This window comes from Gilbertella persicaria, assembly GCF_025201335.1.
Source record: "Gilbertella persicaria strain CBS 190.32 chromosome Unknown B0P05scaffold_19, whole genome shotgun sequence".
Classification (NCBI taxonomy): Eukaryota; Fungi; Mucoromycota; class Mucoromycetes; order Mucorales; family Choanephoraceae; genus Gilbertella; species Gilbertella persicaria.
Genome location: NW_026251980.1, coordinates 354,122 through 379,735, shown reverse-complemented (window position 1 = coordinate 379,735; position 25,614 = coordinate 354,122). Strand labels below are relative to the sequence as shown.

Genomic DNA, 25,614 nt, shown 5'->3' with positions numbered 1-25,614 from the left:
ATGACTTTATTGGTCTATGACTAAATAAGCCTCTCGTGACAGCAAATACTTGCAACGTATCCTCTATAAAAAAGTAGATTTTATTTTTTCTCTATTGCCTTTTTTTTTCTCCTTTGTCCTTTTCAAAGGGGAGATGCTTATCCAAGTGAAGGTTATTACTGATGGGTAAATGCCGAACCCAAACATTGCAATATTGTAATGTATATTCGATTAGAAGACACTTGTTTTTGTTTTCTAATCAATTTTTGGAAAACCCTCCATCATAGGGTTTTGGCTTATAAAAAAAAAAACTAATATAAATGAAAGTAAATGGGAGGGGGAGGGGATAGTAGTAGTGGCATATATACACATATATATATATATAAAAAGGGTAGCATAAACATAATCATTATTTTCCTCTTCTTAATTTTCGCTTTGTATGGTCATCTGGTTCTGATTTCCTTCTACGCGTAACAAACGAAGTAATAGATTTGTTTCTTGGAATACTCTGATGATCATAGACACGCATTAAAGGCATTGAAATACGATGTAATAATCGTTTATGATCTTGAGGTGTCTGTTGAACAATGGGTTCAATGGGTGAATAAACAAGGGGTTTAGGAGGGTATTGAGTGATAGTAGGTGGTGTAGGCATAGATGTTGTTCTGAGTTTGGCTGCAGTGGGTATGGAAATGGTTGTTTTCATCAACATCTTGGTCGGTTTCTCTTCTTCTTTTTTCTTTAATAAGTCTAGTTTTGACTTGAGATAAGCAGACGATCGTCTTAGTAAATCACTAGCTGAAGAAGATCGTTTACTGTGACTTGGTTCTGGTTCATCTACATAGTCGAGTTGAATAGGTTCTTGAAAACTTGATTCTGGTGATGGTTCCTAAACCCAGTCATGAAATTGCCTTAATTGGCTGCACTCCACGCTAATAAAAAAAAAACTTACTTGCGATGTAAATCCTAGTTCAAATCGTTTTTGGTCAAATTGACGTAAAAGATCTTTAGAGAATGCTTCATCATGATCACTTGTAATGCTATTTGGCAATGACAGCTTATGTAGACTTGTCATATAAACACGTTTGAAAAAAAAGGAAAAAAAAAAAAAAGAAAAGGAAAAAAAAAAAAAAAAAGACAAGGTTGACATGCTTTTATATATCCATGCACGTGTGTGTCTCTCTCTTTTAGTATTTTGCATAATATGTTACAAAAGGGTATAAATCAAAAAAAAAAAAAAAGATCATTAAATGTGCCGATGAATACCCAATAGCTTTAAATCTTGATCTATATCATGTGAATTTAAGCCAGTTGGATTAGGTGCCATAGGAAATCCAATGGCTTCTTTTATGTCTTGTAATTCACCTGTTTCTTCTTTTTGTTCTCTTTTATGAGCCATCATATCACGGCCATCAGGGCATAGTTTATCTGGTGTGTTCAATATAAGCATGGTTTAATTGGTCACTTACTTTTGGATTGATCATTCAGTCGAGTACGCTCATCTTCCATACTCCATCGTTTACCATTGATATGTTCTAGTAATTGACGTCGAAGTGCATTTCTCTGTGACTATAATTATCATCATCATCATCATCAGTTTAAATGAGATAATAACACAATATACATTACAATAAAATGAATATTAGCTTGATATTCAAACCCTTCAAATTGTTGTTTAAAATTAGCATGTTGATGTCTACGCCACGCTTCTGCACTATGAATTCGCCTTCCTTTCTTTTCTTCAATCTCAGCCATCAATGTCACTAATTCAGGGTGTGTTCCATTAGCAATCATCATGGCTTCTTCATTTAATTCTGACATTTTCTCTTGGTACATTCTATCCACAAAATAATAATAACAATAATCAATAACTCTGTCAAACACTTCAACTTACTTGTCTCTTAATCTAGCAAATTCAACTTCAATATGCGTCAATGCATCTAAGGCTTCTTTATGTCGTTGTTGATAATCATGATCATCTATACAGACACATGAATGCAAACCATTTGTTTGTATGACATTTACCTTGTGCTTCATGATGATTGGGTTGTTCTTCTTGTTCTGCCTGAATAACTTTAGGCGAATGAACAAGACTGTATTCTTCATGTGGTTCTTGTTCTTGTTCTTGTTGTTCTTGTTGTTGTGTTACTGGTTTCCCTTGTTCTTCTACCGTTTCTGTTAGTGTTGTACTTGTTGTTGCTATGATGGTCTCTTCTTGTTTAGTATCTTCATCTTTACTCTGTCTTCTACGATCTTCTGACACAGAGGATCGAGATACGCGTCGTCTTTTTGTCTGAAGTTCGCCTGCTTCTTCTTCTTTTTCATCAGGTTTTTTGGATTCGACATCACTGCTTTCGTGCTTGGTCTTTTTCAAGCTGTCTTTTCGACGCTTTCGTGTACTAGGCTTCTTTTCTTGCTCTTCTGGTTTCTTTAAAGGCTCTACTAAAGGTAATTCAGGAGATGCAGATCGAGAGAGAGGAAAGTCATCAGGCACAGAAGACAGTGGAGAAGCAGAGTCTTGTTCATCCTCTTCTTCTTCTTCTTCGTCAGATAAAGAACCAGCTGAGCCTGCTTGTAATATACTGTTCAAGGCTGACAAGTCATCATCATCATCGTCATGTATTTTATCGGTAGGTGTGAGAGGACCATCACCGTCCAGTTGATCGTCTGCACTCAACATGGAAGGTGAAGAGCCTAGAGATAACTTGGAACTTTGTCGTGTGGTTTCTTCTATATTTTCCATGGCCAATGTACTGACAGTAGAGGAAATGTCCATGGATAAAATAACGCGTGGAGTGGTAATGATAGGAAAAAAAAAATATAAAAGGTGACGTCGACTATGTTATCGGAAGTTGAATTTATGAGGGGGTGCATGTGTGTGTGTGTGTGTGTGTGGGTGTGTGGGTGGATGTACCTTGTGGGGGGGGATAGATGCCAATGTGCATACTCATCGATGTGTGTGTACTGAAGCTCAAAGAGAAGCATCCTTCCTTTCCTATCATCAATAAATATGGTATTGTATTTATCTATTTTTTTCTTTCACTTTTGTTATTGTCAATAGAGAGAAATGGATGGATGAATGCGTTAAAAATAAACGATAGACATAGTTCAACATCATTTCGATCATGACATTCCCATTACGAACCATGTCACTGAAAGATTGCATAGGATTCCTCAAAGACACCTGTTAAGCTCGCTAGAGTGACAAAGGTTCTCGGCCGTACTGGTTCTCGTGGTGGTGTTACTCAAGTCCGTGTTGAATTCATGGATGATACCAACCGTTCCATCATTCGTAATGTCAAGGGTCCTGTTCGTGAAAACGACATTCTCTGTCTTTTGGAATCTGAACGTGAAGCTCGTCGTCTTCGTTAAACTGCTTATTTCATAATTTAATCTGTATACAAATAAAAAAAAACACGTCGTCGTGGCTTAGCATGACTCATGAATTATCTTGCCCTATCTTTTTTTCTTTCTTTTCCTTTTTTTATTTTCTTTATTAGAAACCATGAGTCCACTTACAGCAGAAGAGAAATACAACCTTATCACACGTAACCTTCAAGAAGTACTTGGCGGTGATGAAATCAAAAAGATTCTTGCTGAACGTGACCTTAAAATGTACTGGGGTACTGCTCCTACGGGTAAACCTCATGTAGGTTACTTTGTGCCCATGACAAAGATTGCCGACTTTTTGTCTGCTGGTGTTGAGGTAATCAAACACATTTACCACAGCATGTCATCTCATCTTATGCCCTCTTTGTTTTTAGATGAAAATCCTTTTGGCCGATCTCCATGCTTTCCTTGACAACATGAAAGCACCTCTTGAATTGGTCCATCACCGTGTCAAGTATTACGAGGCCATGATCAAGACTATCTTGACCTCACTCGGCGTACCTATCGAAAAGCTTCATTTTGTGATTGGTTCCAGTTACGAACTCTCAAAAGAATACTCGATGGACAACTTGCGTCTCAGTGCCATGATCACGGAACACGATGCAAAAAAAGCTGGTGCTGAAGTCGTCAAGCAAGTCGCTTCACCTCTGTTGAGTGGTTTGTTGTACCCCGGTATGCAAGCCTTGGATGAAGAATACTTGGGTGTCGATGCTCAGTTCGGTGGTGTGGATCAACGCAAGATTTTTGTAATGGCTGAGAAATACATGCCCATGTTGGGTTACAAGAAGCGGTCTCACTTGATGAACCCTATGGTGCCCGGTTTGGCTGGTTCCAAAATGTCTTCCTCGGATCCTGATTCCAAGATTGATTTCTTGGACAGTCCTAAAGATGTACAAAAGAAGATCAAAAAGGCGTTTTGTGAAGAAGGCAATATTGAAGAAAACGGTATTTTGTCGTTTGTCAAGTCTGTCTATTTCCCTCTCAAGTCATTGAATGGCAACAAGCCTACATTTACCTGTATTCGTCCTGAACAATACGGTGGTAATATGGTCTATGATACCTACGAAGCTTTAGAAAAAGACTTTGCTGATAAGAAAGTGCATCCTGGTGACTTGAAGGCCGGTGTGATTGCTGCTATCAACGAGTTATTAGATCCTATTCGTAAAGCATTTGAAGATCCTGAGTTCAAGAAATTGACTGAATTGGCTTATCCTGCCCCTAAGCCTGTTGAAAAAGTCAATCCCAAGAAGGAAAAGAAGGAAAAGAAGAAGGCTGAAAGAGCTGCTGCCTTGGCTGCTAAGGCTGCTGCTGATGAAGAAGAAGAAAAGAAAGAGGAATAAAAAAAAATTTAAAAGAAATGTATTATGAAGCAAATTGAACTGTTTTTCTTTTTTTGTTTGATGCTTGTCTTGCTTTATAGGAAGGCGTGGTGTCTGTTGTGTCTTGATCACCTTCAATATCCAAAACCACCTCTTCAGTTTCAACTATTGGACTCGACTTGATTTTTTGAGGAGGCATAAACAAAAGAGGCGTCTTGAGTGACTGAATAGGTTGGTAATAAAGACCTGTTTGTTTATCTTGAGAAACCAAGGGCGGTAGAGGTACAAATGCAGCATGATTTAGAATATGTCTTAATTTTGAATCTGCAAAGAAATCCCCTCTTTTCAAGTTTTCCTTATCATCCGCCAACCCTACATATGATATGAGATGAGATGTGACCATTGCGTTGTATTACCTTGTCCTTGAACCACTTGGTTTCTTCTCTTGAGTAATTCGTCTTCAATGGTATTTCGAATCACCAGTGTCTCGACATAGACTGGCTTTGTCTGTCCAATACGATGGGCTCTTTTAATCGCCTGCTGTTCCATGGCAGGTTGCCATACAGGACTGACAAAATAAACGCGGGTTGCTGTGGACAAATCAATACCATAAGCCGCTTTTTGAACAGCCATGATCATGACATTCGCATTATCTGATGTATTAAATGTCAAAATCATGTTTGATCGTTGCGTATTGTTCTGAATGGATGTTATGGACAGAAGACATAGAAGCTACTTACCATACGACTGTCTTGGTATAACAAGACTCTAATTCTAGCCAGTTGAAGAGCAAAATAGATTTCGTACATTTCATTGGCATGCTGTGAAAACACAACACATTTCTCGGTCAATCGATAGTTGCTTATCTGATCTACAAGATAGTTTAGCTTGACACTTGAACTGGACAATACGCGTGCATCCGAAAAGGCATTGCGCGTATAAAAAGTCAGTTGGCCATCATCACTGTGTGTGGTGTTCTCTTGGACTGGCAACAGTGTCTTATCTGATCCATGATAGACGAACAAGTGTTGAGCCGCATCTTTTGTATGCCAAACAGTCGTCATAGCATCATACAGTTGTTGTGCGCCCATCATGCAATGATCATGCCAATCCTGACCTAAGGGAATATAGGCACCATGGTCTCCTTTTAACCAGCCCCACTTCTCTTTAAACAAATTAGGCAATCCTTGCACAACATAGGAAGGTGAGTGCTGACTCATCATACAGATAAACATGTTTGTTTGGAGTGCATGCGCTAATACTTGTTCTATTTGGACTAAATCTTGATTTTCATCCCCGTAGTCTTCAATGCCTAAGCTTACTTGATGTAGTTTCTCTACACAATTATCATGGGATGCCTGGAGTAGTCCTGGATTGACTGAATGCCAAAGACAACTCTGCCATAGATTATGGACGGTTTCTTTCAGCGATTTAAAGTTCTTGGGTGCAAATAAATAATCTGGACCTTCTCTTTTGGACAAAATGGCATTCAGGCTAATCATAGCAATTTGACAATTATGTGCCTAACTCTCTATTAAACCACCTATAGATAGCGATATCACTTACTAGCCATTGATAATAGTCAAAATCGAGGTAGACTGTCTTTTGATAGAGTGGAGGCAAAGTCACTTCTTTTTCAATGTCCTTACGTTGATTTCGTATCATGATACGATCCAACATCTCAGTCAATTGAATGATAGCCCATGGCTTTCTCTCTAAAAAGGGTTTACTGATCCATGTTGTCCATGCTTTTTTGTCTGACTTGAATGGTTCTATCTGTAAGACTTGTCCACATAAAATGCCTAGCCTTTTTTTTTTGTTATGAACCAAACAAACAAAGAAAAAACTGTACCTGTTCAAATCATCCATTTCACTTTCTCTTCTTGTATGTGAAGCAGCAGATTCAGTTAGGTTCTGTGTAGGTGTACCCGTACAGATCCATTTCCAGTTAGAGAATAGTTTACTAGAGAGTTCGGATTGTCTATTTTTTGATGATAGCTTATGGCCTTCATCTTATTTGTTGTGAATGTCTGTTTTAGGTCTAATTAATTTTTTTTTTTTTTTTTTTACCGATGATGAAGCGCTTCCAGTGCACTTGTAATAAGGGTGATATATAACTTTGTGTTCTTGTCATGGAACAAATGCAAGCATTTTCTTCTGCCATCAAAGGACATTGACAAGGATAACCTTTAAATCGTCAGTAACCATTATAATCATGACTTGTTTACTTTTGAAATCAAGTCCCCCTTGGCTGTTCTCAAAAGAGAAGCGAGTTTGACTGATTAATACTAAATCATAGTCTATGAGTTGTGTAGGTGGTGCTATCTTTTGCTTTGTGTCATCATAAACTATAAAATTTAATTGACCGTCCTTGATGTGTTTATAAATCTCTCCTGTCCATTGTGCTACCAGATTATCAGGCACTATATCAATCATAAATAAACAATAAATATATATACATATATATATATATATATATACCAACAACGAGTGTTGCATTCGACAAGTATATTGTCAGTGTATTGAATATAGGTTGAGTACGACGAGGTCTTTCAGCCAGATAAGGTATATCTGTCCATTCATAATAAAGAGGATAATGCTGAAACCACTCAATCACATCCAAAGGCAGTTGGTGTTTGACAGGCTTCCAATTGATACCATACTTGAGTATCCAGCTGGCTGAAATGGCTTTTAAGGTTTGAACAGATGATCTTTCTAGGTCTGTTTTAGTATGTGGGTGCTCAACTGCATCTGAAAAATCTTTTGAAATCATCACAGTAGCCAAACAAATACACGTTTTGCCAGTCCCCTATTATTAGACAGATTTCAGAATTTAATGTGTGTATTAGTTGTTATTGTCGTACCATATCTTCGCAAATAATACCACCTTTAGCATCATGCACTGTATCCACACTACGGGAAATTTCCCCTGTAAGCTGGTTCAAGTAATAGACCGAGTCATGTCTATCTCTGAGTGCCACCACTGAATAAGGACGGATTTGCATGGGTACTAATTCTCTTTGAAGTATTTTCCATAAAGAATGCTTATTATGCAAAAAAATTCTTTTGAGTAACCATAGGTCCATAGACTTATTTTTTTTTTTACCTTTTGATAACTATAGAGTGTGGTCTTCATGCCTGGAATAGGTGCTTCTGCTTTGTTTGCCAAATAACCTAAAATATCCGGCTGAAGATTCCTATGTATCTTGGGTGAATTTAACTGAAGAAAGACATCAATCAGACGAGTTGAATAGGATGGCAAGACAGGTTTAAACTGATCGGGATCAGTACTTGTTAAACACAAGAGATCTAAAAACAAAGAACTGTCTGAACCTAGTTGAGTACCGACTTGAATAGAACAAAGAATATGAAGTGAATCCACAAATTGAATATCTACTTCAATAACATGTAAAAGTCGTTCGATTAAATCTAGTTTGTATGACTCTTCGGTACAAGATCGAAAAAGGCTAATATGCGCTTCTTTCTGTATCACTTGTGGTCTATCAAGGCGAATATGAACAAAGCCGATATGGATCATAAATAAGGAATATTAAAATTAGAAAAATAAGGGGGTTATTTTTATTACAAGGAGGCCACCCAAGCTTTTCTATAAGGGAGATGCCATGCTTTTTTGTGCCACTCATAAAAAAAAAAAGGGAGGGAAATAAGTTATTTGTATATATCTTATGCATTTGAAACACAGTTTAAAGATACACATTCCATATAACATGGAGATGACATCGATCACACGCTCTTTCTCTTTCTCTCTCTCCCCCCTTTCACCCTTAAGTTTACATCTTTTTCTTCTTTTTCTCTCTCTCTTTTTTTTTTCTCCTTCTTTGTTTCGCTTTCTATTTTATTGTTATTTAATTCTGTATATAAATTATTTCTCCTTAATTCTAATTTTCTCACTTCTTTTCAACTCTTATGTATAATCAATTCTCCTCACCCAATATGATGTTATCACCTATTGTTAGTAAAAGAAAAAGCTTTTCAGTTTTAGAAAATGAGGAGCATGATATTGCATTGGAAACAAGCCAACTTATGATTTGCTCACCAAACAAAAGACCTCGTCATGAACCATCTTGGACATTTGATAATTTATGTACACATCCCTGTAGTCCACTTGCCACAATTGATCTAGAGGTATATTTAGTCCATGCTTTCTTTATGCGCTTAACTCATTTTGATAAAGTCTATTTTCAACTTGTCTACATTTCAATTGCTTTCTCAAGACAAGAGAGAAGAACTGTATTCCTTGTTACCAGAAGATCAAACTCCATTACTCAATCATTACCCATTTGACCATGAAGATGGTTATTACCCTACTTGCTCTGATTCATTCATATACCCACAACCTTCTTTCTTTTCAAAAACAGAGAATCCGATGTTGTGGAACACACTGACAGAATGGCAAACAATGCTTGGACAGGGCGAATTTCTAGACCATCCGGATTCACCCCCATTGCCACTTTCTCCTATCCATCATTTAAGTAGCAGTAGTAAATCAAGCTATAAAACCAAAACACCTAAATCTAGCAAATCCTCTGCTTGTTCTTTGTCTTCTCACAAAAAGGTATGTCTCTTTTTTTTTTTTTTTTTAACCATAGACTCATATTCACATGTATCTATTAGGATGAGCCCTTTGAGTCTTATTGGGGAGACTTGATTGATAAAGAAAGAGCCCATAATGTTGCAGGGTAAACTTGTGACGTATATTGTTTATTGATATACTCACATTTTATTTTTAGTGACTCTAAAAGCATTACATTAAAAGACATGTGCCGTAAAGGCTTGATTCGCGAACAAGATGTCATTGTATATAAGCGCAACTTTAGCGCATGTAAAGTAGTTGTATCTAAATCCATGACAGTAAGTAAAACACACATATGTCTTGCGTTGATATTGATGTTGATGATTTAGGTTGTCAAGGCGTGTGGTCTATCTGGCATCTCCATACAATTAGACGAAGAAATCTTTGAAGATTTTGAAACCCCGACTGCCCTAGAAACCAAAATTCTGGATCACCATGGTAAGGTGACCAAGGATAAGCGTCCAAATGGAAACGCTTTTAAAAGTATCCGCCTGATTCGTGCAGGAAAGGATCTAGGCAGGCTATTTGATATCAGAAAAGATGGCTTTGGAGATCATCTGGGCTGTTAAAAAACAAACAAACATACAATCTATACAGAAAAAGAAATTTGTATCATAATAATAAAAACCCAGTGGCTTTAAGCCATGTGACGCGCTTTCATAAAGTGTCTTGTTTCTTTTTTGGATAGGTCCTTTTTGTTTTTGTTTTTTTTCTTTTTCCAAAGTACTATGTCTCCTGTGAATAAGAAAGCCAAGAAAGAAGCCTCAGAGAAAGAATTAGAAAGTTTCCTGTTTGCTGATGCTACAGACGACTTATGGGATAAAACAGGCCATGAGTTTGATTCAGACTTTGAACAAGCAAGTGAAGAGGAAGAACAAGAAGAAACAGACGACCAAGTACATTTGAATCGAACCTAGAGTTTTTTTTTGTTATTGACCTATTTCTATAGGCTTTTTTTTTCGATGCTGGACCTGTCACTTTTACTATGGATGCACCTACTATCAATCATTCGGACAATGAAATAGATTATGAAGCACAACAAGAAGACGACAACGACGAAGAAGGCGAAGAAGAAGAAGAGGAGGAGGAGAGTGAAGAGGACCAAGACGATACGGCTGCATGGGAAGACGAAGATGATAAAAACCTCAAGATTTCATTAACTGCAACAAATATCACTAAAAAACTTCGCAATGATACTGATGAAGATATTGTTGATGGTGTTGAATATACTCGTCGATTGCGTAAACAGTAAGTTTATTTCTGTCTATCGAACGTAACTCATCCATCCTAGATTCAACAAGATTTATCCCAAGCCAGACTGGGCTAGACTGCCCTCAGAAATTCAGGCAGAAGATAGAAAGCGTAAAGCTTCAGACAGTGATGATGAAGACAATGACGATATCAAGGATGAGGACCAATTAGACGAAGAAACTCGACTTGATTTACTAAAGAGCACCATGGGCATCTTAGACAAACGAACTAAAAAAACTAGTATTTCACCCAAGAAGATAGACATTTTACGTCTAAAGAATGCGAATCGAGCCGTGCCTCGATCTAAAGTATGACATCCATCTCTTATGAGGAACTAACAATGTATTAGGCACTCATTACCTGCATTGCTTTCCACCCAAATGCTCAAGTCATGTTGACAGCCGGCTTAGATAAGACATTACGATTATTCCAGATTGACGGTAAAATCAACCCCAAGATTCAATCCGTCGTGTTTAAGGATATGCCCATCTACCATGCTGAATTTCATCCCTCAGGTAATCAAATCATTGCCAGTGGTCGACGTAAATTCTTTTATATCTATGATATCCAATCGGGTGTGATTGACCGATGTCCTGGTATTTGGGGCAAAGACGAAAAATCACTCGAGAAATTCTCCATTAGTCCTTGTGGTCGATACATTGCATTTTTAGGTACCAGTGGCACTATCATTATCGTGAGTTATTTGACAAAGAAGTGGTATTGTGATCTGAAGATGAACAAGTCTGCAGAGTCTGTGGATTGGTCTTCAGATGGCAAATATATCTTTGGATTCAGTGGAGAAGGCCAAGTCTATCAATTTGATGTTGAACAAAAAGAATGCGTGAAACGTTGGGTTGATGATGGCTGTATTGGTCCCTCTGTGGTTCGTGTCAGTCCTAGTGAAAGATACTATGCTACTGGGTAAGTTTTGAGTGATGTTTGCCTAGTATTAACTTGCTTGTTAGTTCATCTACTGGTGTTGTCAATCTATATGATAGATCTGTACTTGATCCTCAACAAACACATCCTCAACCCATCAAAGCCATCCAGAACTTAACAACACGCATTAACAATATTGTATTTAACCATGATTCACAACTGATGGTGATCTCAAGTCAATTGAAGCGAGATCAACTTCGAATCATTCATGTACCGACTGGCACTGCTTATAGTAATTGGCCAACAGACAGAACACCTTTAAATGATGTCGTTGCAGTTGCATTTTCACCCAACAGTGACTATCTTGCTGTGTCTAATACAAGAGGTATTGTGTTACTCTACACTTTAAAGCATTATGCACTTCAATAAACATTTATTTTTTTAAACGACTTGATATCTACCAACACCACCGCCTCTAGCATCTGCTTCCATTTGTGCAGCAGTGGCTTCTACTAAAATACGTTTGATTTCATTCTTTGCCTTTTCAACCACCATTTCAGAGTCACCTTCGATAAACAAATATAGTTTACGTTCATTGCCAACAGGGTTTTTACCAGGAGGAAAGTAAGAACCACGCGTTGTGATAGCAGCACCTGAGATATCTGTGATTTGTGAGATTTGTTCCTAGTAATAATAATGTGAGTATATCAATAGATATCGACCTATGTCTTTTACCTTATTGGTGACTCTCCATCTTGCTTTTTGTGGGTAGTCATTAATGACGATTTCTTCAGCATAAATAGGGCGTGTTTCACCGTCTTCTGTAACAACCTGTTGAACAGTGGAACCACCTAAAGCAGTGATACGTGCAGCAACCATCGCAGCTTTTTTGGCAGCAAGTAGAGCAGCTGATAAACTGTCATCTTTACCATTGTCCTTGGGCGTATCCACATCCATGGGTTTAGCTGCACTTTGACCAGCAGCCATACCAGCAGGGACCGCATTACTTTCCAGTTCGATCTCTTCGTCGTCTGAATCTTCATCCCCACCATACGCCTTCTTTTGAAGCTTCTTGACCAAATCACGGTCTTTATCAAGACGCTCAAGACCTTTACCACCAAAACCTGATCCTGAAGCACGTTCTTTGCCTTCCTTGACCTTGTTCTGGAAAGAGTCCGAGAGTGCCTGCAAATCAGGAGGCACAGGTTGACCACTTAGTTTAAGTGCTTTACAGATATCCATCGCATACCGGTCTTGATCTGGTGTGATGAATGTATAGGCAGTACCTTTGTTTCCTGCACGACCAGTACGTCCTACACGATGGACATAATCTTCCATATGATTAGGACATTCATAGTTAATGACCATTTTCAGTTTCTTGACATCCAAGCCACGAGCAGCAACAGAGGTAGCAATCAGCACATTGGTCACACCTGATTTAAAGTCGGCAATGGTACTATCTCTATCCGCCTGATCTTTACCACCATGCAGGGACTGGCAAGGATAGCCACGACGTATGAGATCCCGAAGAAGATTGTCTGCTGCTTCATGTCTGTCTACAAAAATAATCGCGCTTGCTTCTTCTTCACCTTCATCATGAAACAATTTGCCTAGGATTTCGAGCAGACGAACAAACTTGGTGTCTTCTTCACGCACTTCAACAATCTGGTTCACATCGTCACATACGACACTACGGCCACCAACAGTGATTTCCAAAGGCTTCTTCAAGACTTTACGAGCCAAGGCTTCCATCTGTCGAGGAAAAGTGGCTGAGAACAAAACGGTTTGACGACTAGGACGAACATTATTCACAATTTTCATGACTTGAGGTTCAAACCCCATATCAAACATACGATCTGCTTCATCCATGACCATATAAGTGGCTCGCTTTAGGTTAGTGACACGACCTGAATTGGCGCAGAGTAAATCAATCATACGTCCTGGTGTACATACAATGATTTCACATCCTCTTTTCAGGTCTGCAATTTGATCCTTGATAGGACTACCACCATAAGCGCATACAGCCTAGGTTTATCAGTTAAAGATGTCCATGTAATGATGCTTACCCTTAAATTCAACACCTTTAAGAATGGCTTACATTCACGATGGATCTGTGTAGCCAATTCACGCGTGGGTGTCATGATGATCGCAATGGGACCTTCGCCTGCTTCCAGAGGTCTCTGGTCCTTGATATGACGGAACATGGGTAAAAGAAACGCAATCGTCTTACCAGAACCTGTCTTGGCAACACCAATCACATCACGACCATTCATGATAGCAGGAATGGCTTGTGCCTGAATAGCCGTTGGTTTTTCATATTTGAGTTTGCGAATCACCTCCAAACAACCAGCAGGCAGACCACAATGAGTCCATTTGGTAATGGGCTTAGGGCAATGGACGCCTCGGATCTTGATACCATCGAGTTCGATACGCAACAAGTCCACTTGATCTGGTGTCATATCACGTAGTTCAGGGGGTTCGATATAAAAGTCTTTACGGAAATGTTCATAATCCATTTTACTGTGATCCACAGGTGCAATGTCTTTTCGCTTGACTTTCTTAGCAGCAAGCGCAAGGATATCTTCAGGATCACTACCGATATCATTATCCTCGCCTGCTTGGGCATCGTCCTGTGCTTCTTCATCGTCATCCTGAACAAGAGAACCACGGCGCTTCTTGTTAGCCGATTTGTTCATCTGGTCCATGCGTTGTCTGTCGAGCTCATTGATCTTTTTGGTCTCTGCATGCACATCAAGCATATAAGCTTCTAAAGGATCAATATCGTCTGAATCTTGCATGACGGTATCAACAGGCTCAGGTATGGTTGGCTTTGGCTCTTGTTTCTTGACAGTAGGTGTCGATTTTTTAATGGTCATCGACGATTTGCCCAGACCAAAACCCATTTTCATAGCATTCTTGGGCTTTGTAGACATGTTGGACATTAAAAACGTCTTTTTTGGCTTGACAAGGATAGAGTCTTCTTCTTTTGTCTTGGGTTTCTGAAGTGGTTTAAATGTGCGTTCAGCGTCCTCATCGTGGTTTTCCTTGTTGGATGTGTCGTCTATTTCCATCTCTTCTTCGTCCAATTCCAAATCATCTTCTAAACTCCATTGCTTGCCATTGGTTTCGTTTTGTTGTTCTTGTTCCTTCATTTCCGTATCGGGTTCAGGCTGTTCTTGTTGATCTTGTTCTTCTTTAGCAGCTGCTTCAGCAGCCGCTTTTCGCATGGCAGCAAACTGTTGCAACAATTGAGGTTCTTGCTCTGTTTTAGCTGCAGCTTCTGCTTCTTCTTTTTGTTTTTTCTCAAGTGCTTCTCTTTCTTGCTGCTTCTTTCTCATCGCTTCAGCTTCTTTTTCACCAGCAGTAATAGCCAATTTCTTTTTTGCTTCTTCATCATCGTCGTCGTCATTGACTGGAGCCTCCACTTGTTCTGCTGCTTTCTTTTTGGCTTCTTGCTCTAACCGTTTTGCTTCTTTCCATTTACGAACGCGTTCTTGCTTTTTACGTAAAGCTTCATCTGCATCCACATTAGGCGATTCAGGTGTAGTAGGCGTGGGTTTCTATATAAAGATGAATACATGCAACCGCCATGCAACGCCTTCACTTACCGTGGCTGTTTCTTGCGCCAAAGAGGCTACAGTGGTGCCTACAGCATCATGTCTTGATGTTGGCTCACGTGAATGAGTTCTTTTATCATTTGCACTTACATTATCGTAATGCCTTGAAGAAGAGCCGTGGTAAGAAGATCTGTCTTCGTAGCGGGAAGAGCGATGACGAGAAGAACGATGTCTGTCGCGAGAACGACTTCTTTCATGGGAGCGATACGCATGTCTTTGTCTCTTACTGCTTTGTGGTGAAGGTGAACGATGTCTACTTCTAGAACGATGATAAGACATAATGTGTATGGAACAGAAAAAAAAAAGGACTTTGTTTTTTTTATCCTCCATGGTCGACGCACTACGGAAGTCACGTGATGCAGTCCATAGCCTTGTATCAAGTGTATTTAGCGTCGAGTAAATGGATGTAATAATGAAAAGAATAGTAGCAGGCCATGGAGCATCATGCACGCAATGAATGCTCTGTGATTGGAAGGGGCTCATCCATAAGAGTCTTGCGTACATCACTCTGCGTTTAGGATTTCTCTCTTGGTCAATAGGAACCCAAGTCCGTTTATGCTGACCTCTGAAATGAAAGGGGATTTTCTATGGATGTCTTTCTGGCATCGATATACTTTCAATTAGACCAATAGATACTGTTACTTTCTGAAAACAGAACCTGTTTACAGCCCAAAAGTCAAGATTTTTAGTCTTTTAAGATGATCATCTTGCGATTTTTGTGAGTTTGATGCTATTTGAGTATGGAATCATGTATCTAGAGTGCCATGGCCATCTAAAAAATATTTCTATAGCACTTTTAAATTATGAAGGTATTTGGGTATTTCATGGGCAGTGCTTTGATCAAAAAAGCAAGAAATGATCCAAAAGTACAGTAAGATGAGGTCGAATTGACTTGGCGTTCTAAGTAAAGTAGTTTGTTTTAATGCGTAGAGCTTAAAAATGCAAAAAAAAAAAATGTACTGTCTATTAAGTACATTAACCATCTAACATGTAAAATAGCTTAAACCATTTTGTACCCGTCGCGTACACTTTTCATATAGGTTTCAATTTTTTTTTTTTTTTTTTCATGTAAAAGCGTAAGAGTATCTCAAGACAAAATGGACCAAAAATCATTTTCATGTTTTAATGGTGTAAACATGTCTCTTCATGATCTCTGATGCTAGTAAACATATCTTGCGAGTCAATGCTGTTTTTTTCAATAAAATAGAGTCACTTTCACTATTTGCATCCTCTTTTTTGAGCTTATTTAGTTGGTAGATCGTATTTTTTTTTTGACCTAGCACTTGCAACTTCTTTATAGTAGAATGAGTGAGTTCAAAAAGTACAATCTCTTTAGACATGCATTTTTTATCATCTAATTTTTCAATTTCTCAATGAGACTTGAACTAGTTTTGTTGGTGTAAATAAGCCATAAAGACAAAAAGAGAAAAGTATGAACATGTTTTGAAGACATTAAAATCTTTCAAGCAAAAGAATGTCAGTAATCGCTAAGTTATACATAGCTCCTCTGCTCTTCTAGGGGAGGGACATTTCTCTCTCTTTCTCTCTGTTCTAATCTCAGTCAATCTAAATGATGCATAGAGTTGGGTATGCCATATCACAACAAGTTTAATACATAAAACCAAATTATACTTTTTTTTTCTTTAGAAGCACTAAGTACTTCCGTGTTTGACATGTTTAACAATAAAAGGATGATGCATAACTTGTCTAAGTGGTAGTCGTTCTGCTGCGCTGTATTTTAGAAGCTAATATCATGATTGAGTAGGTACAATTCTGTTTTGCATGAATATATTACCTTACTAATGAGATCCACAGCATCTCTACTAACATGTTTAGGAAAATGCAGGTCAACACTACGAATACGCTCATAGGTCTCTCCGCTTCCGCCTGATTTGTTTTCAAATGGAGGGTTGCCAACAATAAGTTCATAGAGAAGGATACCCAAGGACCATAAATCCACATTTTCATTATGAACTCGACCTTCTACCATTTCTGGAGGTAGATAATCTAAGGTGCCGCACAACGTACTTCTTCTATTGCTGTAAAAATCATCGTCAATAACCCATCCAATGTACGCATGCCTGACTTACTCTAATCTACCTGTCCTCACTGACCAGCCAAAATCACCAATTTTTAGCTCTCCATTTAAACCCAACATGAGATTTTCAGGCTTAATATCACGATGAATGACTCTTTTGCTGTGTAAATAGACCAAGGCATTGGTCATTTGTGCTACATACTATTGACATAGGGTATTAGAGAAAGTATATAGAGATGCAATATCTTTACTTTGGCTGCTTCAGGCTCTGTGAATTTGATGCGATTCTTTAATTCTGTATAAAGTTCTCCTTTTGCTGCATATTCCAATATTAGAAAAACACGGGTTTCATCATGAAAGTAGCCATACAGACGCAGAATATTAGGATGTCTAGTATAACTTAAGTGACCCATTTATGTATGTATATATGTACATATATATATATATTGGGTACCTTAAATTGCCTTGGATTTCTACTTCACGTCTCAGTTGCTTCTCAATACCTGTTTTTGCCAGCTCAGATTTATAAAGGACTTTGAGTGCAACAATAAACCCACTAGCCTTTTCTCTAGCAAGATACACATGACCAAAGTTACCTTTTCCAAGTGCCTTGCCGATCTCAAAGTCTTTTAAGGTCCAATGTTTTAAAGGTCTTTTTAAAAAGAGTGAGTATACACTGGCTTTACTATCTATATACACATTACGCTGGTTCTTTAAAAGTGTCAGATAATGGCCTTTTTCGTGGTGTCGTTGTGTTGGTTCGATGGGTATTATCAATAGATGGTTGAGAGGATCTCGCCAGACTTGTAGAGCGTATTTTTGCACCACGATTTGTTGTTGATTTGCTCTCTGGTTTCTTGCTTACATTATCTGTTGATGTCTATCCAAAGACAAAATAAGAAAGCATTCTCTTTTAGTTTAATATTACCTTTCTTCTTGTTGCGTTTATACCTTTATGTGGTAAGCCAGCTCTAAGCATAGAGATATAAAAAATGAAAGAAAAAGAAAGGAATAGGCCTGTCACAAGCAACTTCGTTCTTTAAAATGGCTCTCTCCTCTCTCTTTCTCTGTCTCTCTACATACAGTATTTCAATCTCAGATAGATATAGACATATTCTGATTCGTGCACTTAATTCTGGTACATCAAGCACCACATTCCATGCCGCATGTAAACAGGATTGCTGCTTTGTACACTCAATAGAAAATACACTAGGTTTGTCAGTCGGGATTCAGCCAGCTTTAGAATCTGGTTTTTTCATTCCAACATCAAAGTTGATAGAAATCTATAGGTCAGTTATTTCAAATACATAATGCCATTTGCAGTTGATGTCCTAAGAGAAAGATTGATTTTATGGCTATGCGGTTTACCAAGAAAAGGATGAGAGGAACAAGGGCTATAAAAAAATTCTATGTGATACAGAGCTAATTTACTATTGATGCTATCAAAGAAATATCATTGTGTGTAGGTCATTACTATTATGTAAATTCTTTAAGAGAAATAAAGATGCCCCATCATTGAATATGCTAGGAAATCTAAGCCAAAAAAAGGGACTTTCAAGCAGTTCAAAAGAAATGTTTTGTGTTAATTCATCTCAGGAAAGATAGAGGGGAGGTAGTTGAATACCTCCCCTACTACTACACAATATAACCAACCAATACCAAGCTGTGATTGATGCCAGGCTGTACCATCAAGTACTGTTCCCTTTTTGTTTATATTATCTTAAAATAAACATATCAACAGATAATTCACAAAGAATTGAGTGCGTTCAAGTATTATCTTAGCATATCAAAGGGCTCTTGGATTAGGATACCTTTGTTGTTGAGTTTGAGTGATAAAAAAAAAAAAACTAATGTATAATCCTGCATTTTAGCATTAGAAATGCCGCTTTAAAAGGATATTTACTTTTATGGTCCAAATAACATTACACTTTCATAAATAGACAGCTATAGGCTTGGTAGGATCTCTTTGTTTTCAATAAAAGCTCTGTAGAGAGTTGAGATATCCTAATAAATCAGTCAGTGCATTCTTTAATCATGAATAGCACTAGCAAGGATAGATATGAGTGATAAAAAACACCTTGACTACTGCTTTCCTTTCTTTTTTCAAACATATCTAGTCATCTAGGGTTCCTTTAAACACGCCGTCGGAATAAACAAAAGAGAATGATTTTAAGCATGATTCTAGAGAAACAGCTATACAAACTCTCTAAAGAAACTTAGTATATCATTCAAGACTTTATCCAGTCAGATTGCAAGTAATAGAACAATCATGTGAAAAGCCCAAACGTACATGTTTATGTGGAGCCCCACACTTTAATTTAAACCAACTTAGTCATCGTCTTTAAGAAGCCAGAATTGTATCGGAGTCTGTACAAGGCCTTAATTGACCCGTGGTTTTATAAAGCGGATTAGTAACGTCAAGTATACCTGCAAAGAAGCTCAAGTATCACATGATGATTCTCACTGGTTCAATTCTGTATTCGCTACATTTTGCATGTGAAAACTCGCTTTTAAATTCAATCTTTCCTTTTTTTTCTCTCCCTCTCTCTCTTTTTCTTTTTCTTTTTCTTTTCTTTTCTTCACTCTTTTCTTACTTTATAGTCATGACTAAAGATATTCGCTTTGATGGAAAAGTCGCCATTGTCACTGGTGCTGGTGGAGGTAATGTCAATTTTACATGAAATTCTTGTTCATCAATTTTTTTTATTTTTTTTTTTTTAGGTTTGGGTAAAGCCTATGCTCTCTTTTTTGCTAAGCGTGGTGCCAGCATTGTCGTAAATGACCTCGGCGTATCTCATACGGGTGACGGTTCTAGCTCTAAAGCTGCTGACGTCGTTGTAGAAGAAATTCAAAAGTTAGGTGGTAAAGCCGTTGCCAACTACAATTCGGTCACTGATGGCGACAAGATCGTCGAAACTGCCATGAAAGCCTTTGGACGCGTGGATATCATCATTAACAACGCTGGTATTCTTCGTGACAAGTCCTTTGCTCGTATGACAGATGCAGATTGGGACCTTATTCACGCTGTTCACGTCAAAGGCTCTTATGCTGTGACTAAGGCTGCTTGGCCTATCATGAGAAAGCAAAAATATGGTAGAATTATCATGACTGCTTCTGCTGCTGGTCTTTATGGTAACTTTGGTCAAGCTAACTATAGTGCTGGTAAAGATAGGATTGATGTCAATATGCATAACTCATGATGCTTTCATAGCTAAACTTGCTCTTGCTAGTTTCAGTAACTCTTTAGCTAAAGAAGGTGCCAAAGATAATATCCATTGTAACACAATTGCTCCTATGGCTGCTTCTAGAATGTAAGCTACTTGATGTTGGAAAATCATGCTCAATTTTTCTCTCCCGTCTTTAGGACCGAAACTGTCTTACCTCCTGAAATTCTTGCTTCTCTTAAACCTGAATTTGTAACACCTGTTGTTGGTTATCTCTGTCATGAAGATACTGAAGATAATGGTGGTGTTTTTGAAGTAGGTGGTGGTTTTGTTTCTAAATTAAGATGGGAACGCTCTGCTGGTGCTGTTTTTAAGGCAGACGAGTCCTTCACACCCGCTGCTGTGGGTGCCAAATGGAACGAAGTCACTGATTTTGAAAAAGCCAATGAATATCCTACCTCTGTCATGGACACTGACTTCTTGGCCCTTCTGGAACGTGCTAAACAAGCAGATGCTAATCCCAAGGCTGAACCTTTAAGATTTGATGGTCAAGTAGCCATTGTTACCGGTGCTGGTGGTGGTCTTGGTAAGGCCTATGCTTTGCTCTTTGCCAAATTGGGTGCCTCTGTTGTCGTGAACGATCTTGGTGGATCTGCTACTGGTCAAGGTGCTGATAGTCGCGCTGCTGATCTTGTTGTGGACGAAATCCGTAAAGCAGGCGGTAAGGCCGTTGCTAATTATGACTCTGTGGAAGACGGTGAAAAAGTCGTAGAAACTGCTTTGAAGGCCTTTGGTCGTGTTGATATCATTGTCAACAATGCTGGTATTCTTCGCGATAAGTCCTTTGCTCGTATGACAGATGCTGATTGGGACCTTGTTCATCGAGTTCACTTGAGAGGCACCTACAAAGTTATCAAGGCTGCCTGGCCTCATTTTGTCAAGCAAAAGTACGGTCGTATCATCAACACTGCCTCTGCTGTTGGTTTGTATGGTAATTTTGGTCAGACAAACTACAGTGCTGCCAAACTTGGTATTGTGGGCCTTACTCGTACCTTGGCTCTTGAGGGGCAAAGCAAGAACATCATTGCCAATGTCATTGCTCCTAATGCAGGCACTCGTATGACAGCTACAGTGATGCCTCCTGAAATGGTTGAAGCCTTTAAGCCTGAATATGTTGCTCCACTTGTTGCTTATTTGGGTCATAACAGTAACGAAGAAACCGGCGGTATCTTTGAAGTTGGTAGTGGTTGGGTTGCTCAAGTACGTTGGCAAAGAACAGGTGGTGTTGGCTTCCCTGCCAACCGTGAATTGACACCTGAACAAGTCGCTCAAGCCTGGTCTAAGGTCATTGACTTTGAAGATGGCCGTGCTACAAATCCCAACAGTACTCAAGATTCTTTCCAAGGTTTTATGGAAAACTTTAGTAATGTAACTGAAGAAAACAAGTCAAAAGAAGAAAAAGGCGGCCTTGATGTTGAAGCTGCCAAGAAACTCGAATTTGAAACACTTGAATTTACTTATGGTGAGCGTGAAGCTATCTTATATGCCTTGGGTGTAGGTTGCAAGCGTACAGATACCCGCTTTGTCTATGAAAACGATGCTAACTTTAGTGTCTTGCCTACCTTTGGTGTCATTCCTTCTTTCACTGCTATGAACTCTGTGCCTTTTGATGAATTCCTTCCCAATTTCAATCCTATGATGTTGTTGCACGGCGAACAATTCTTGTCGCTCAAGAAACCTATTCCTACCAGTGGGACATTAAAATCCAAGGCTCGTTTGATTGATATTTTGGATAAGGGTAAAGGTGCTTCTGTCATTATTGGCGTCACTACCACCGATGAATCAGGTGAAGTTGTGTTTGAAAACGAATTCACTTTGTTTATTCGTGGCAGTGGTGGCTTTGGTGGTAACTCCAAGGGTGCTGATCGCGGTGCTGCTACGGCCACAAATGCTGTTCCTAATCGTAAACCCGATGCTGTTGTAACTGAAAAGACACATGAAGATCAAGCTGCTCTCTATCGTTTGAGTGGTGATTATAATCCTTTGCATATTGACCCTGAAATGTCTTCTATGGGCGGCTTTGATGTTCCTATCCTCCATGGTCTTTGTTCATTTGGTATTTCTGGTAAACATGTATTGAAGACCTTTGGTAACAATGATCCCGAGACATTCAGTAACATCAAGGCGCGATTTGCCAAGCATGTCTTCCCTGGTGAAACACTTGAAACTTCCATGTGGAAGGAAGGCAACAAGGTTATTTTCCAGACCCGTGTTGTTGAGCGTGATGTGATTGCTATTTCAAATGCTGCAGTTGAACTCAAGAATGCTCGTGATAGCAAATTGTAAATAAATGAAAAAATGATAATAAACATACAGTATCCAAAGATGGGTATTTGCAAAACTTTGGGATCATTCTCTATTTCAGAATGTATGTAAATCATTAGCATGTAAAGTGTCACAAAAAGAAGCAATAGGAGAACTGTAATGACGACAACGAGAATGGAAAACTCGGGAAATGTATGCTTTTTTTTAAAAAAAAAGTCAGTGGAAAAACCCCATTACCGCGGAAAAAATGCTATTGTTGTTTCATGCTATAAATTCAACGTATTATCTATCTTTTTTTTCTCTTCTTTTCTTTTTTTTCTTTTTTTTTTTTTTTTTTGTATCTTTATCATGACTTTCAAAACCACTTTAGAATCAAGCGCATTTGTTTTTGATCTTGATGGTACTCTTATAGATACGACACCTCAAGTCATCAAATTTTGGACGGATTTAGCTGTCAAATATAACATTGAACCTGCTCAGGTACAAAAGCGAATCCATGACATAACCGTGACTCATGTATATTAGATCCTCGCTACATCTCACGGACGTCGAACCATTGAGACATTAGAGCGTTGGATACCTGAACTAGCCACTCCTGAGCATGTGAATGAATTGGAAGGCAAACTGGCCATGGAAAAAGAAGGCGTTACTATCTTGCCCGGTGTACTTGATTTGTTAAACAGCATCGATTTTCAAGATTGGACAATCAATACTGCCGGTACTCAACTCATGGCAGCGACCCGTTTGTCTCAATTTGGTATCCAAGTTCCTAAAGAAATGGCTACCGGTGATAAGGTACAGAAAAAAAAACTGATATCAAATCATCTAACCATATATAGCTGAAATTTGGCAAGCCTCATCCTGAAGGTTATTTGTTGGCAGCCAAGATGCTCAAAAGAGATCCAAAGGACTGTATCGTTTTTGAAGATGCACCAGCTGGCGTTGAAGCGGCTATTGCGGCTGGTATGCAATGCATTGCTTGTACTACAACACACACTGTTGAGCAATTAGAAAAGGCAGGTGCAACTGTGATTGTGGAACGATTGAATAGTGTCTCTATCCAAAAGCAAGTGGATGGCTCATACAAGACATTTATCTAATAAATAGAATGTAAATAAAACAGAATTTTCAGGGTTTGTGGCTTCCTTCTCTAAAAATAATTGTAGGGTGTGACAATGACAACATGGCGCTCTTCAATATAGACAGACATCATCTTTATATAAATGACCAAGGTGGTACTCGTGTAATCATGGCTTGACAAATGTAAAAATAGAATGAAGATAATTCAAGAATGAACCAGGGAGGTTTCTTTCATTAAACAGAGAAGTGGACCATCTTGTAATAAACTACATGGATATAGCTTACGTAAAATAACAATAGATCAAAAGTGATGTCTATACAAAAAGCTAAAAAAATGGGATTTGTTTTCTTGAATGCGTTTGTTTACGTATTTTGTACTTCAATGCGCAGTTCTTTATTGTTGTACATTAGAAAAAAGAAAGAAGTGTATATATGAATCATTCGTTTTATTTTCTATAGAAAAATAGAGAAAACAGAAACGTTACCTATCATACGCGTAGAGTAAGGTCTATATGCTTCAGTAGAGTAATTGAATCCCTTTGATAACGTTTCAGGGCTCAAACTCTAATATTGCCTAATATAGAAATGAAGTTTTATCAAGATCAAAAGAGGAAATTATGGCCAATGAAACAACACCTTAAACTTTAACTCATAGGAATAGATAAATCTTTTTTTCTATTTTATCATTCAAACAAGAAACAGTAAGGAGAAATCCTTTTATAGGTATCTAAGAAACGAAAAAAAAAAAAGAAAAAGGTCACATTGCTAAGCAAGCACAAAGTGCGACAATAGAAATTCTAAAAATATCTTTTTAAAAAAGATATAAAAAGAGAAAGAAACAACTCTCTTTTTTTTCCCGGAATTAATCATTATGCAATCACAACAATATCAAATGAATGACAATCTTTGGTCAAATTCAGCACAAGATGATATGCAGTTTTTTGGAGCTCTTTATCAGGACTATTCTCAACCTGATTTTATTCCTTTAATTGCTCCTTTGGTGCCTTCTTCCAATACGAATATGCAACAAAGACCAGTAGATTTGAGCTTGGATATTCAACCTTGTATTTCAATTACAGAACCTACGCCTATTCAACATAGACCATTACAGCCATTGTCTAATGAAGCCATTCTAAATCAAATCATGGACCCAGCTTCAATATTAGACGATCTCTTAATGGCACAGAATGATACAGTAGACTGGTTGAGCTGGACACCTGCTAATGGCTCACCTATCTCAGTTGGCAGTAACTCATTCGACGATCAATTCTCAAGCTATTCAAGCTCATCTCAAGATGTATTCATGACTTACAGCACAGGTCATCCCTCACCTTCTTCCTCTTCGTATTTTGATATGGGATTTGAAAGCAATACCTTGACTGTGAAAAAACCTAATAGATCACGAAGAGTTTCAGAACCACCTAAATTGTCTGATTCATTTCAAGAACTTTTACAACAAACCAGTGTTCCCCCACCTCCTGCTCGTACTAGCAGGAAACGACCAAGAAGCCACTCTTCAGCATCTGCACCTGGCCTTCATATGTGTTCTCATCCTGGTTGTGGTAAATCCTTCACTCGTCCTTATAACTTGACTTCACATATGCGTACTCATACTGCCGATCGTCCTTTTGCTTGTTCTCAATGTGGTCGTAAATTTGCTCGTCAGCATGATCGTAACAGACATGAAAAGTTACATTGGGGCATTAAGCCTTATGCCTGTATGCATTGCAACAAACCATTTGCTCGCATGGATGCTTTAAATCGTCATCTTAGAGTAGAAAATGGATGCCAACAACAAGCACAAGCTGCTGCTTCTGCTGCTGCTGCTTCTGCTGCTGCTGCTAATCAAATGGCTTTTGTTTCTTAAAACCTTGTATATATACATATTTATATCATATTAAACTATTTGTACATATATCCTCTTTATCAAAATGTTCTCATCGCGCTTAAATAAGCTTGTTTCAAAACATGTAGATCC

At 38.4% G+C, this 25,614-nt stretch overlaps 13 protein-coding genes across 13 annotated transcripts; 8 read left to right on the top strand and 5 right to left on the bottom strand.

The window, feature by feature from the left end:
• Nucleotides 1–15: 15 nt before the first annotated feature.
• B0P05DRAFT_541550 (uncharacterized protein) lies at nucleotides 16–1,066 on the bottom strand. The gene is made up of 2 exons (XM_051578196.1): nucleotides 932–1,066; nucleotides 16–868 (listed from the first exon to the last, which is right to left on the bottom strand). Exons 1-2 carry the CDS (start codon nucleotides 1,052–1,054, stop codon nucleotides 389–391), a joined length of 603 nt encoding a protein of 200 aa, XP_051435105.1. The 5' UTR covers nucleotides 1,055–1,066; the 3' UTR covers nucleotides 16–388.
• Nucleotides 1,067–1,119: 53 nt separating this feature from the next.
• Nucleotides 1,120–2,906, bottom strand: B0P05DRAFT_541547 (Sds3-like-domain-containing protein). Its single transcript, XM_051578195.1, has 4 exons — nucleotides 2,005–2,906; nucleotides 1,874–1,958; nucleotides 1,609–1,816; nucleotides 1,120–1,548 (listed from the first exon to the last, which is right to left on the bottom strand). The coding sequence occupies exons 1-4, from the start codon at nucleotides 2,753–2,755 to the stop codon at nucleotides 1,441–1,443; spliced, it is 1,152 nt and encodes a 383-aa protein (XP_051435104.1). The 5' UTR covers nucleotides 2,756–2,906; the 3' UTR covers nucleotides 1,120–1,440.
• B0P05DRAFT_587119 (ribosomal protein S28e) lies at nucleotides 2,819–3,351 on the top strand (the record flags this gene model as incomplete). Its single annotated transcript, XM_051582562.1, has 2 exons — nucleotides 2,819–2,830; nucleotides 3,148–3,351. The coding sequence occupies 2 exons, from the start codon at nucleotides 2,819–2,821 to the stop codon at nucleotides 3,349–3,351; spliced, it is 216 nt and encodes a 71-aa protein (XP_051435103.1).
• A 107-nt stretch (nucleotides 3,352–3,458) lies between these two features.
• Nucleotides 3,459–4,709, top strand: B0P05DRAFT_637413 (tyrosyl-tRNA synthetase; the record flags this gene model as incomplete). The annotated part of the gene is made up of 2 exons (XM_051583646.1): nucleotides 3,459–3,685; nucleotides 3,744–4,709. The coding sequence occupies exons 1-2, from the start codon at nucleotides 3,485–3,487 to the stop codon at nucleotides 4,707–4,709; spliced, it is 1,167 nt and encodes a 388-aa protein (XP_051435102.1). The 5' UTR covers nucleotides 3,459–3,484.
• B0P05DRAFT_541535 (SNF2 family N-terminal domain-containing protein) lies at nucleotides 4,669–8,607 on the bottom strand. The gene is made up of 10 exons (XM_051578194.1): nucleotides 7,795–8,607; nucleotides 7,553–7,732; nucleotides 7,170–7,497; nucleotides 6,917–7,111; nucleotides 6,759–6,875; nucleotides 6,541–6,700; nucleotides 6,255–6,495; nucleotides 5,429–6,211; nucleotides 5,105–5,387; nucleotides 4,669–5,060 (listed from the first exon to the last, which is right to left on the bottom strand). The coding sequence occupies exons 1-10, from the start codon at nucleotides 8,224–8,226 to the stop codon at nucleotides 4,732–4,734; spliced, it is 3,048 nt and encodes a 1,015-aa protein (XP_051435101.1). The 5' UTR covers nucleotides 8,227–8,607; the 3' UTR covers nucleotides 4,669–4,731.
• On the top strand, nucleotides 8,459–9,972 carry B0P05DRAFT_541525 (uncharacterized protein). The gene is made up of 5 exons (XM_051578193.1): nucleotides 8,459–8,834; nucleotides 8,884–9,264; nucleotides 9,324–9,388; nucleotides 9,440–9,560; nucleotides 9,612–9,972. The coding sequence occupies exons 1-5, from the start codon at nucleotides 8,616–8,618 to the stop codon at nucleotides 9,849–9,851; spliced, it is 1,026 nt and encodes a 341-aa protein (XP_051435100.1). The 5' UTR covers nucleotides 8,459–8,615; the 3' UTR covers nucleotides 9,852–9,972.
• Nucleotides 9,973–10,267: 295 nt separating this feature from the next.
• On the top strand, nucleotides 10,268–11,841 carry B0P05DRAFT_469829 (WD40-repeat-containing domain protein; the record flags this gene model as incomplete). The annotated part of the gene is made up of 4 exons (XM_051574513.1): nucleotides 10,268–10,530; nucleotides 10,574–10,841; nucleotides 10,883–11,454; nucleotides 11,499–11,841. The coding sequence occupies 4 exons, from the start codon at nucleotides 10,268–10,270 to the stop codon at nucleotides 11,839–11,841; spliced, it is 1,446 nt and encodes a 481-aa protein (XP_051435099.1).
• Nucleotides 11,842–12,075: 234 nt separating this feature from the next.
• Nucleotides 12,076–15,335, bottom strand: B0P05DRAFT_541518 (P-loop containing nucleoside triphosphate hydrolase protein). Its single transcript, XM_051578192.1, has 3 exons — nucleotides 15,021–15,335; nucleotides 13,479–14,972; nucleotides 12,076–13,437 (listed from the first exon to the last, which is right to left on the bottom strand). Exons 1-3 carry the CDS (start codon nucleotides 15,306–15,308, stop codon nucleotides 12,097–12,099), a joined length of 3,123 nt encoding a protein of 1,040 aa, XP_051435098.1. The 5' UTR covers nucleotides 15,309–15,335; the 3' UTR covers nucleotides 12,076–12,096.
• A 1,212-nt stretch (nucleotides 15,336–16,547) lies between these two features.
• On the bottom strand, nucleotides 16,548–18,062 carry B0P05DRAFT_541516 (kinase-like domain-containing protein). The gene is made up of 7 exons (XM_051578191.1): nucleotides 17,996–18,062; nucleotides 17,772–17,947; nucleotides 17,522–17,719; nucleotides 17,319–17,457; nucleotides 17,120–17,268; nucleotides 16,825–17,068; nucleotides 16,548–16,774 (listed from the first exon to the last, which is right to left on the bottom strand). The coding sequence occupies exons 1-7, from the start codon at nucleotides 18,044–18,046 to the stop codon at nucleotides 16,682–16,684; spliced, it is 1,050 nt and encodes a 349-aa protein (XP_051435097.1). The 5' UTR covers nucleotides 18,047–18,062; the 3' UTR covers nucleotides 16,548–16,681.
• On the top strand, nucleotides 18,063–18,593 carry B0P05DRAFT_541512 (uncharacterized protein). Its single transcript, XM_051578190.1, has one exon. It carries the CDS (start codon nucleotides 18,112–18,114, stop codon nucleotides 18,376–18,378), a length of 267 nt encoding a protein of 88 aa, XP_051435096.1. The 5' UTR covers nucleotides 18,063–18,111; the 3' UTR covers nucleotides 18,379–18,593.
• A 1,034-nt stretch (nucleotides 18,594–19,627) lies between these two features.
• Nucleotides 19,628–22,788, top strand: B0P05DRAFT_541509 (uncharacterized protein). Its single transcript, XM_051578189.1, has 4 exons — nucleotides 19,628–19,728; nucleotides 19,789–20,229; nucleotides 20,279–20,378; nucleotides 20,432–22,788. The coding sequence occupies exons 1-4, from the start codon at nucleotides 19,671–19,673 to the stop codon at nucleotides 22,575–22,577; spliced, it is 2,745 nt and encodes a 914-aa protein (XP_051435095.1). The 5' UTR covers nucleotides 19,628–19,670; the 3' UTR covers nucleotides 22,578–22,788.
• Nucleotides 22,789–22,884: 96 nt separating this feature from the next.
• On the top strand, nucleotides 22,885–24,039 carry B0P05DRAFT_541508 (HAD-like domain-containing protein). The gene is made up of 4 exons (XM_051578188.1): nucleotides 22,885–23,036; nucleotides 23,082–23,351; nucleotides 23,396–23,666; nucleotides 23,723–24,039. The coding sequence occupies exons 1-3, from the start codon at nucleotides 22,905–22,907 to the stop codon at nucleotides 23,654–23,656; spliced, it is 663 nt and encodes a 220-aa protein (XP_051435094.1). The 5' UTR covers nucleotides 22,885–22,904; the 3' UTR covers nucleotides 23,657–23,666; nucleotides 23,723–24,039.
• Nucleotides 24,040–24,508: 469 nt separating this feature from the next.
• B0P05DRAFT_541505 (uncharacterized protein) lies at nucleotides 24,509–25,573 on the top strand. The gene has a single exon (XM_051578187.1). The coding sequence runs from the start codon at nucleotides 24,529–24,531 to the stop codon at nucleotides 25,501–25,503; it is 975 nt and encodes a 324-aa protein (XP_051435093.1). The 5' UTR covers nucleotides 24,509–24,528; the 3' UTR covers nucleotides 25,504–25,573.
• The last annotated feature ends 41 nt before the right edge of the window (nucleotides 25,574–25,614 follow it).

Bases quoted from the DNA above. Each gene is read 5' to 3' on its own strand.
- B0P05DRAFT_541518 (XM_051578192.1), bottom strand. From the start codon at position 15,308: ATGTCTTATCATCGTTCTAGAAGTAGACATCGTTCACCTTCACCACAA. The intron at 14,973-15,020 runs GTAAGTGAAGGC...ATCTTTATATAG, and splicing joins TGGCGCAAGAAACAGCCACG to AAACCCACGCCTACTACACC. The intron at 13,438-13,478 runs GTAAGCATCATT...TGATAAACCTAG, and splicing joins TAAAGGTGTTGAATTTAAGG to GCTGTATGCGCTTATGGTGG.
- B0P05DRAFT_541550 (XM_051578196.1), bottom strand. From the start codon at position 1,054: ATGACAAGTCTACATAAGCTGTCATTGCCAAATAGCATTACAAGTGAT. The intron at 869-931 runs GTAAGTTTTTTT...GACTGGGTTTAG, and splicing joins AACTAGGATTTACATCGCAA to GAACCATCACCAGAATCAAG.
- B0P05DRAFT_541535 (XM_051578194.1), bottom strand. From the start codon at position 8,226: ATGATCCATATCGGCTTTGTTCATATTCGCCTTGATAGACCACAAGTG. The intron at 7,112-7,169 runs GTATATATATAT...TGATTGATATAG, and splicing joins GAATGCAACACTCGTTGTTG to TGCCTGATAATCTGGTAGCA. The intron at 6,496-6,540 runs GTACAGTTTTTT...CAAAAAAAAAAG, and splicing joins GAAATGGATGATTTGAACAG to GCTAGGCATTTTATGTGGAC.
- B0P05DRAFT_541516 (XM_051578191.1), bottom strand. From the start codon at position 18,046: ATGCTTAGAGCTGGCTTACCACATAAAGGTATAAACGCAACAAGAAGA. The intron at 17,948-17,995 runs GTAATATTAAAC...GTCTTTGGATAG, and splicing joins TAAACGCAACAAGAAGAAAG to ACATCAACAGATAATGTAAG. The intron at 17,458-17,521 runs GTACCCAATATA...AAGTTATACTAG, and splicing joins GAAATCCAAGGCAATTTAAG to ACATCCTAATATTCTGCGTC.
- B0P05DRAFT_541505 (XM_051578187.1), top strand. From the start codon at position 24,529: ATGAATGACAATCTTTGGTCAAATTCAGCACAAGATGATATGCAGTTT.
- B0P05DRAFT_541508 (XM_051578188.1), top strand. From the start codon at position 22,905: ATGACTTTCAAAACCACTTTAGAATCAAGCGCATTTGTTTTTGATCTT. The intron at 23,037-23,081 runs GTACAAAAGCGA...CATGTATATTAG, and splicing joins ATAACATTGAACCTGCTCAG to ATCCTCGCTACATCTCACGG. The intron at 23,352-23,395 runs GTACAGAAAAAA...AACCATATATAG, and splicing joins AAATGGCTACCGGTGATAAG to CTGAAATTTGGCAAGCCTCA.
- B0P05DRAFT_541509 (XM_051578189.1), top strand. From the start codon at position 19,671: ATGACTAAAGATATTCGCTTTGATGGAAAAGTCGCCATTGTCACTGGT. The intron at 20,230-20,278 runs GTAAAGATAGGA...ATGCTTTCATAG, and splicing joins TCAAGCTAACTATAGTGCTG to CTAAACTTGCTCTTGCTAGT. The intron at 20,379-20,431 runs GTAAGCTACTTG...TCCCGTCTTTAG, and splicing joins CCTATGGCTGCTTCTAGAAT to GACCGAAACTGTCTTACCTC.
- B0P05DRAFT_541525 (XM_051578193.1), top strand. From the start codon at position 8,616: ATGTATAATCAATTCTCCTCACCCAATATGATGTTATCACCTATTGTT. The intron at 8,835-8,883 runs GTATATTTAGTC...ATTTTGATAAAG, and splicing joins TTGCCACAATTGATCTAGAG to TCTATTTTCAACTTGTCTAC. The intron at 9,389-9,439 runs GTAAACTTGTGA...TTTTATTTTTAG, and splicing joins AGAGCCCATAATGTTGCAGG to TGACTCTAAAAGCATTACAT.
- B0P05DRAFT_541512 (XM_051578190.1), top strand. From the start codon at position 18,112: ATGGCTCTCTCCTCTCTCTTTCTCTGTCTCTCTACATACAGTATTTCA.
- B0P05DRAFT_541547 (XM_051578195.1), bottom strand. From the start codon at position 2,755: ATGGACATTTCCTCTACTGTCAGTACATTGGCCATGGAAAATATAGAA. The intron at 1,817-1,873 runs GTAAGTTGAAGT...TTTTGTGGATAG, and splicing joins TTTGCTAGATTAAGAGACAA to AATGTACCAAGAGAAAATGT. The intron at 1,549-1,608 runs GTAATGTATATT...TGATAATTATAG, and splicing joins AAGCTAATATTCATTTTATT to TCACAGAGAAATGCACTTCG.